The sequence below is a fragment of the Primulina eburnea genome, chromosome 11 (assembly GCF_022965805.1).
Source record: "Primulina eburnea isolate SZY01 chromosome 11, ASM2296580v1, whole genome shotgun sequence".
NCBI lineage: Eukaryota > Viridiplantae > Streptophyta > Magnoliopsida > Lamiales > Gesneriaceae > Primulina > Primulina eburnea.
In genome coordinates, this window is record NC_133111.1 from 11,095,206 (window position 1) to 11,104,243 (window position 9,038).

A 9,038-nucleotide genomic window follows, 5' to 3' on the forward strand; every position below is an offset into this window, starting at 1 on the left:
GTCCACAAAAGATACTACATAATTTTGACTTTTTTGTGACTATATGAAATTAACTATGAAAAACGAACATCCAAACTACATAGCTAAATTTCTAACTTTCCAAAGCATTTCATCATATTCCATATACCAAAATCATTAATTTCACCAAACAAATAGATTGATCAGAAGGCCGAAACTTAAAATTTCACTATAATATGTCAAAAACAAACAAATAAAACTACTCCAATAAAGTATAAAAAGTGGCCCAATATTGGTGGTACATCTTGCCCAATAAGCAAAACAAGTTTATCCAATAATGGTGATACAATTGGCCCAATCATCTATAAAAATTGAGGCCCGACACATCTATGAAATATATTATTTTTAGGTCCAAAATATTATTTTATTGAAAAATAATCATTTTTTGTTAGTTATCTTAATAATAAATATTGTGTAATAAATGTTGATTTGAGTTAAAAAAAATTATATCGAAATATATGTTGATTTGAGTTAAAAATATTACGATACTAATTTTCAAATCATTGAAAATTATGGTCCATTTTTCATGGGTCATGTCCATTAATAGGAAAAAACATTTTCTGGGAATTTACTAATTTGAAAGGACCAATTTGTAAATTAATAATGGAATAAAACCGAGGGTGTCACGTCCAAATATTACCTCTCCATATCTTATATACTAGAGTATTTAAGGATTTTCAATTAGTTAGGTTATATTTATATTTGGAGATGAGGTTTATATACTGGTCTTGAACTCGAAATCTATTCCACGTGAAGTCGTAAGATTAAAAAAATTTGTAGCAATTATTTTACATATTTTGTATTGAGAGGAAATATGTTGCATATTTTTGTTGAACGAATGAAGTTGAGAATCTGATATTTAGATTAAAAAACGAGATCTGTCAAAAATTTTGTAATGCATTGACGAATAAATTCTCGAATATGGAAAATACATGAGTTTAAATAATGTTAAAAAAATCCCCAGATCAGTTTTTTCTTTTATAAAAAAGACTGAAACAAAAAGTTAAATTTAATGCTTGAGAAAAATCAAATCCCAAATAACCATATTTATTAAATTATTATTGTGCTTCAAAATAATTAACAAGATATTTAACTCATACGACACCGTAGAGCCTCTTCGAAAGCGAGTAAAAATCTAACGCAAATCCAAGAAACCCTCCCCAAAGACTTCTACAAACTCAATTCCAGAAAACAATTAGCAATGCCACCCGCAAGGATCAATTTTTTAGGTCAAAATTAACCCAAAAATCCTGGCTCCACTCTCTCTTTTTACCCCCACAGATTATTCCCGAAACCTAATTCGCCCTCAGTTTCCCGGTCTCCATCTCTTCTTCTCGATTTCACCTCCCAGTTACTCGCTCTCGCTTCCCAGACGGGGGGGACTTGAAAGCCCACGACAACTTTGATAACCCATTTGTATAATCCAATTTTTGTGTCGTCAGAATCATTATTACGGTTATCTGGTTATGAAGATTTCACCCTTTTGTCAACATCACTGTGATTGTAATATCAATGTTGTAGTTTTGTGAAGCATCCAGCTTTCTTACTGTCGAATTCCTGGGTTGCTTCAATGCAAGCCCATGATCTTTCGTGTAACCCTTCTCTAGCTTTTCATGCGTCCGATCTCATCGTCATGTCCGAGCACTCCTCGCCGATCTGCTCCCCAAACCATCACTCCTCAAAGAACTTGGAAAATGTTAACACCCATGTAGAAAATAACACCGATAATGAGAATAATGAAGAGAATAGAGTTAAGAATAGCAGTTTTAATAACAATAATGGTACTAGTAGTGAATTTGTCAGGCGGCAGAGGCCTTCCAGGGCGTGTACGCAGCGAGCTGCAGCCAGGATGCAGGCTGCGGCCGAGGCAGAGGCAGCTATGGCTGAAGTTGAAAGAAAGAGGAAAAAGGCTAAGAGGAGGGAAAGGTTGACGGCCAGGCTATTGAAGGAGGAGTATGAAGAGGAGGAATTCGGGGAGGAGGGAGTACATGAGGAGAATGGGGAGGTTGATGGCTTCACTTCGTCTTCCTTGGTGCAATGTAGTAAGATAGTGACGAAGCTTGTTGGGGAGCCCGAGACCTCTCAGTTTCCACGGTGGAGTATGCGGTCTATGTGGCAGTTGGCTTCCATTCTCAATTTTTTGAATGTATGTTGGGTGTTTGGGAAAATGATTAGGCAAGGCAAGTTTCAAATTCATTTGGGACCTTTTATTTTGAGGCTCAGTGTGTGTTTTTGTGTTGTGATGTGTAGGTTTTCAGACCTTTGTTAAATATTAAAGTTGAATTTTCTGTGGAAGAGTTTGAGACGGCTTTGATTACTCCAAATAATACTTTGTGCGACATACATATGCCGCTATTGAAGGTTTGTTCTCTTTATTATTTTCGATGAAGGTTTTACTGCTAATGAACTTCTGAATACTTTTATATGGAGCTTTGTGATTGGGTTGAAATGAGTTGTCGAGAACTTTTATGTGAATTTTGTGATTTGATTAGTAGCTTGAATACAATAACTGTAATTTCTGTATTGGTAAGATGCCTGAGTTGGATCTCAGTCTGATTGAACGTCTGAAGAGAGTTGACGTATTTTAGATGTTTAGACATGTTGTGGTCCATTTTCTCATGGCTAATTGGTTGTTCGTGAGTGCGGTGTCCAATATCAAAATGTGGATGTAGTTTGGTTTTCATTTCTGGAATGGATTATGATGGTGATTTGTTGTTTAACATACGAGGAAAGTTCATTCATTTTCTGCATTTAATTGTTGACATGTAGAACTGAGAAAAAGTGCTCAAAAGAGAAAAGAATTATTGAACTCAAATAGTAGATAATGCATGGTCCTGAATTTGAGGTTGATCTGGCAGTTGGCTAGGAATTTTCATTTAACCAATTTCATGTCCTTGTTTTGCCTTCTTCTCATTGAGTGTGTGCCATCTGAAGATGCTAGTGTTGAATTGCTTCTCCCAAGAAAATTCTTCACCTATGAAACACAGTTTCAATGTGTGCATGTGCTAATATTTTTACTTTCCGTGCCTTGAAGAGTTGCTTAATATTGTATTGCACTTATGATACTGTAATATGCGCTCTAATGAAATTTTTCTTTTTACAGGCAATTCCTCCTGTCACTAGAATGGCACTCGGATATGGTACTTGGATTACTGTTTTATGTAGAAAATTGAGAGATTGGTGGCATTGGGTAATGTGATCGTTGACCCTCCCTTGAGCAGATTTTTTATTCAGTCAGGGCCAATGTCAAAAGTGTTGGATTACTTAGTTTTTTCTTTATTTCAGGTTGCAGAAGGGGATTTACCTATAGTTGCATCACATGGGTGAGTAGAACTATGTTGTAATAAGATGATCAGAAAATTTTTCTGTTAGTTAGTTAGTTTGTTTTTTTGACTTCAGATTTTTTTTTTTTAGGACTGAAGTTGAAGTTTACAATTCTTTTGATCCTGGGGTTAGAGTGCTGATTTTGAAGGCATTGTGCGATATTCGTGTTGAGGTATTGATGATACTTTTAATCACATTCTGCGTTATTCTTATATTTGTTACGTGAATTCTACTAATAAATTTGATTAAGATCTTGCTTCAATGGCTCCCAATATAAAGATAAGTTAATTCAAGGTTCACTTTCCTTGCTATCACGGTGTTACTGCTTGTCAGTGACTACATTACCGGTGCTGATCAATTCCTAGATTTCTTGAAGATCCTACTTTCTTGACAATATTTGTATCATTTTTGGTTGGTATATAATCATTTTTGCAAATATTTTGTTTTTTCGTATGTCAAAATTTTCATCATGCCATAGATACTGAACATCTTTTCTATGTTAAAGTACCTGCCCCATTTCCACGGGTTTCTATCGGGCTTTCCCTTCCTAATCTGGTGGATTCTATTTCATTTTACTCTCAATTAAATTTGGGACTAAATACCGTGCATGATGATAGATGAGGATGTTAGTTGGGACTAGGAAGATGGACAGCTATTCATGGTGGATAACAAGCCCATACTGATGATTTGATTGATAAAGTTACTTTAGAAAGGGCACGTCTCCCATCTTAAGTCAGATCCTTGGGTTACGTAGTAAGCCCTCTGTTTTTTGGCCTTAGTTTTTGGTCATGTCTCTACTGTTCCCTTTCTTTGTCTGATGTACGCAGTACATTACAACAAATGGCAAGTGAATGCTTGAGGAAAAATTATTTTGGGACTAGTTTGCCTGATTTGGTATGCTGCCCAACCCTCTGGTCAGTCAAGTTCATTTCTGAGGGACAGCTTTCTGTCTAGACTTCAGTTTTTTTCATTTTGCCAGTACATATCTTATTCAGGCTCACGAATTTTTTTTTGCATATTATAAGTTGATCTAGCTTTCAAAGTCTGTTTTATTGTGTTATGATACTGAACTTCGTTGTGCTTGATTCTGCAGCAAGAAGATATACGGAACTACATAGACGACTCAATAAAACATGGGGTTCAGCTTTCCACATTTCGCAAGGAACGTATAGGTGGTGATTCTCACGGAATCTCGTATTGGTAATACTTATTCCTTGGGAATGACACTGCTTGTGTCAAATTCTTATTTTGAATGGATTGTTTATTTTGTGCCCTGCCTATGATCAACTCATTATATATTCCTTGAAGTTGACCTTTAACTTCTGTTGTTATGTAGGTATGAAAATGATCCTATCATTGGTCATCGGCTTTACCGAGAGATTAGGAAAGTTGAGGTGAAAAAAGGGAAAGGAAAGAGTGTTCCCCCTATTCCCCATTCCTCTTATCAATGGGAAACAGTTGCAACGAATTTAGATGAATTCCTTGCTGTTTCTGTAAGTGTGTATGTAGCATTCAATTCTTTATATCCCATCTTGATGTCTTGAGAAAATGGTATGCATTTTTGTTTCCGCTCGAAGAATCCAATTTAATAATGTTGAAAAGGGTCAAATGGGACCTCAACACTGGAAAGTATACCAGGAGAATACTATGGTGAACTAGAATGTAGTTGTGGATTCAAAATATTTATGTGATCCTTGATGCTCTTTTTGATCGTGGCCTGCTAATGAAATTAATTGTAATGAGACCCAAAATTTTAAGAAGCGTTATGCTTTGTTCTTGGGCAAAGATATTAGATTCTGGAATCAATGGATTACTGCAGAGTGCAGGGTAGCTATCTCAAAATTTTTGCAGCGTCTGTTCTGACTGATTTATGCCTGATACTTTTAAACTATTCTTCTGTTGGATATTTAAGAACCATTTTAATTCTCCCATTAGAAGTGAACCTGACACTTCTTTGTCTTCAATGCTAGGAAACAAACATTTGTTGAATGATTGCTTCAGTTCTTGGATATTGTGCCTAAGTTATCGCGAGTATGTGACCATAGATTTTTCTTTCTGAACAAGTTGGGAAAAAAATATTGTAAGAATCAGTAGTAACTCTCAATTATGGGTTGTTGTGATGTCAAGAAACTCTAAAAAACTTTTAAAACAAAATGTGCATGTATATTTCGCAAGTAACAAAATGTGCATGTTTGTTGTGCTCGAATACTCGTGCTCAAGCATGGACCTGAGCAGTGATTATTGCAAATATATTGATCTTTTAAGTAAATCCTTGTAGAGTTTTGCTGCAACTCATACTGGTACATCAAAGACAATTCTTGAACTATAGGACATCGAATTATGAAGTTTTAATAGGTCCTAACTCCAGCAATGCAACAAATGAGAAGTTTGTAATCTTGATTATATGAGAAATCTGTGTACTATTCAATTTGTTTGGCATATTGAACTGTATATATCACATAAAAGCGTTTGTTTTGATCTTTAATAGTGTAAGTTAATATCTTCAACTTTCTGTATTCAAAATGTGAATTTGAAATGGGATTTCTATTTAAGCACCAAATAATTTAAGCCTCTTTATTTTCTTGTAAACAATTTAAAGAGCCTTCAGTTATTAGTTGGTTTGCTGTATCTTGCTATGCATTTGAATGGAGGCAGACATGCATGCATCTATGTTTTTACTAATCTGGTCTTGCCTTCTGTTGAAGTTTAAACTTTTGGTGCAAACTTGAGTTTCAATTTCTTTTATGCATCTTGGAATATGGAACTAATTCCTTTTAATGGTGTAGGTCATGTTAAAGTCGACATACTTGTGACTGATGTATTAACTGTATTTTGGCTAGTATTTGAACGGTTGCTCTGGACATTTCATGTCATTTCATTTATTTTATACCTGTTTGCAGGAAAAGCTCTTTTCCAGTAAAAATAGAACAGAGGTCTCCGTTGGCAAAAAATTGAAAAATGACATGCTTCCTGAAATCGAGAGAGTTCAAAAGGTGGCCAACTTTATCTTGATTGAAACATTTGACAAGCATCACCTTTTAATTTTGATGCTATCCTCTTTTCCAGTCTCAATGAGACAATGACATCTCTTCTTCATTATCTAAATTATAATATATACATTATATATATAGATCATTTGAATCATGACACTGAGATGGGTGTTTTACAGAAAAAGGAGAAGCTGTTAAAGAAACAGCACAGACAAACACTTATGCTCGACAGCATGATAAACCTTGATGGTCTTTCTGCTGGACGCTCTCTTCGCGATAGAAAGCATGTTACTTATACTTTCGGTACGTGTGATATAGTGAGTTAAGGTTTTCAAAAGGTTATCAGACAATTGTGGAAAGAAGTTGCGTTACCCCAAAAATAGCTAAACAAAATTGGATGGTGGCTAGTTGGTGTAAGTTGACTCTCGGAGATGAATAGTTAAATATTTTATTTGGTTCGCCCGCATGAAACTTTCCAAGGCCCCTCCTAAAGTTATCGAACTTTTTCCCTGCTTTATTGTCGGCGAGAGTAAAGGGGCATGATTATTGCTTTATCTATGTGTATGTTTCAATGTGAATGTAAATGCGGAGCCTCATGTTATGCTAGTTTTTCTGTGCAGATGATTACGATCGATCAATTAACGAGGCTATAAAGATCACCAAGTATGAGTCATGAAGATTTCATTTGGTTGTATAATTATTTGGATGACTAGGCTTTTCTTTCCTTATGATATTTTTCTATATTTTTCTCTGTGCCAGGACGAAGCCGCCATCTCCAGAACCTTTTGATAAAAGAGATCCTGCGATGAAACATGAAGTTTCTACAAACAGTAGATGGGCTGGTCCTTCACAATATTCCCAGGATGTCACATTTAGTGCACTCTCTCCACTATCACCCGAAACTGATGAATTTTATGAGGATCAGAACACCGAGGCGTTGAATCGCAGGTACTCTATTCGTTGCTTCTTGGTGAACTCTTTTTTGGCACGCATGTTTATATTTTCTAAGATCACTCACTAAGTTGTATCATGGCCTTTAGCAATCGCCGTCGGCAGAGGCCTCAGCGGTATTCTGTGAAAGATTTTGTGGAAGCTGTCTCTGATAACGAAGCAGATTTTGACAGCGACGATGATATTGTTGGTGAAGTGATTTATGATGAAGAATATTTAAAGAAACGAAAACAAAGAAGGAAGATGTCGAGTAGCTCGGAAGGAGATGAAGAATATAACTGGGATGAAGAAAATCATAAAGAGGAAGAGGAAGAAGAAGATGAAGAGGAGGAAGATGTTAGCTTAAGTACGAGTGAGGAGAGTGACGAGCCTCGAAGATTCAGAGCATTGCCGAGTCGTACTAGGAGGGAAACTAAACTGAGGTCAGTTGATGAGCTACAAACTGGACTCAGACGTAGTAAACGGGCGACCAAGAATCCTATTAATTATCGACAGTATGAATTGTCTGAATCAGAAACCGAATATAAGAAACCACCCAAAAAGTCGAATGCATTAGCTGAGCACTCGAATTCGAGTGATAATGGAGAGTTCTCGATAGGAAGTCCAGAATCTGAGGACAACATCGACAAGCAAGAAGTGGATGTTAATCAGCCTTTCGAGGAGCATCCAGAGATAGCTGATGCAAACCAAACTGATCAACTTGGTGAACAGTCAAATGGGAGAGATGAAGAAGAAATTGTAGGGGTGCGAAAAAGACGTTTTCTTGATCTAAACGAGCTCGCTCCGGGCTCAGGATTCGATGATGGTCCGAGCTCGATGAATAATGAAGACAATGATGATTTCTGAAGTTTCCATTCGCCAAAACGTAAGGATCACTGGTTCTCTCCTCAAAAGAATGACTGTACGATACATTCCTTCTGTATTTTGTGATAAATCAACTCTATAAAGGAAGTGACTTGAGTTCTTCCTATACAAAATTCAAGCAACATCATCCCTGATGCAGTTTTCCTGCTGGGAGTAAAAAATTATGTAGCCTTAGTCAATATTTTTTGTTTTTTTTTAATCGTTTGAAAAGAACACAAACAAGGTATGGATGGAAAAGAATTAGTCAAATGGGTTCTTGCTCCTGTGATCCAGTCACTGTACACTACTATCCTTAAATCTGATCTGATATTTGTAATGGGAAATTTACATCTCCGTCTTGTGGAGCAGTAGCTACGCATTGTTCCTCTCTTTCTTTCAGTTTATTTAATTAGTGCATTTCTTAATACATCTGCCCTCTCTCCCTTAAGTACATGAATCAGATTTGAAGAAGTTCCTGCAAACCTTCACGGATTCTGGTGCCATTTTATTAGGCAACTTCCCCTGGTGTAATCTCAATCTCCTCATTTAAGGTGAGTGTGAAAATTCATTGTATTTGCAGAAAAACACCTATGTTACCAGCATTGATATTTTCTTGTGTTTCTGTTAATTCATCCAAGTTTCTTTCTGCAAAGTGTAAGGTGATAGAGAAGGATGGATAATTTGGCACAAAGTTCGTGAAAATCCCCTGAATTTTTGTTACTCCTTATTTTATGGATGATGTTTATCTTCAAGAAAATAATACGAATTTCTAGTTATATAAGGTTCTGTTTGGTACGTGTGATAGCATAAGTAAATGATTAATAATTAGAGTGATTAAAAAATGAGATATATAGATTAATAATATAGTTGGATAAATAACATGTTGGTATGATTTTAAAATGATGGATTAAT

At 35.9% G+C, this 9,038-nt stretch overlaps 1 protein-coding gene across 1 annotated transcript; it reads left to right on the forward strand.

Annotated features, from left to right (window-relative positions):
- Window positions 1–1,169: 1,169 nt before the first annotated feature.
- Window positions 1,170–8,821, forward strand: LOC140804222 (DDT domain-containing protein DDR4-like). Its single transcript, XM_073160081.1, has 12 exons — window positions 1,170–2,164; window positions 2,269–2,379; window positions 3,122–3,208; window positions 3,304–3,341; window positions 3,433–3,514; window positions 4,436–4,542; window positions 4,679–4,835; window positions 6,243–6,335; window positions 6,512–6,635; window positions 6,953–6,995; window positions 7,092–7,280; window positions 7,373–8,821. Exons 1-12 carry the CDS (start codon window positions 1,589–1,591, stop codon window positions 8,127–8,129), a joined length of 2,364 nt encoding a protein of 787 aa, XP_073016182.1. The 5' UTR covers window positions 1,170–1,588; the 3' UTR covers window positions 8,130–8,821.
- Window positions 8,822–9,038: the final 217 nt, after the last annotated feature.

Coding starts and splice junctions, on each gene's coding strand:
- LOC140804222 (XM_073160081.1), top strand. CDS start 1,589: ATGCAAGCCCATGATCTTTCGTGTAACCCTTCTCTAGCTTTTCATGCG. Junction 3,209..3,303: donor TGAGAGATTGGTGGCATTGG/GTAATGTGATCG, acceptor TCTTTATTTCAG/GTTGCAGAAGGGGATTTACC. Junction 4,836..6,242: donor ATGAATTCCTTGCTGTTTCT/GTAAGTGTGTAT, acceptor ACCTGTTTGCAG/GAAAAGCTCTTTTCCAGTAA.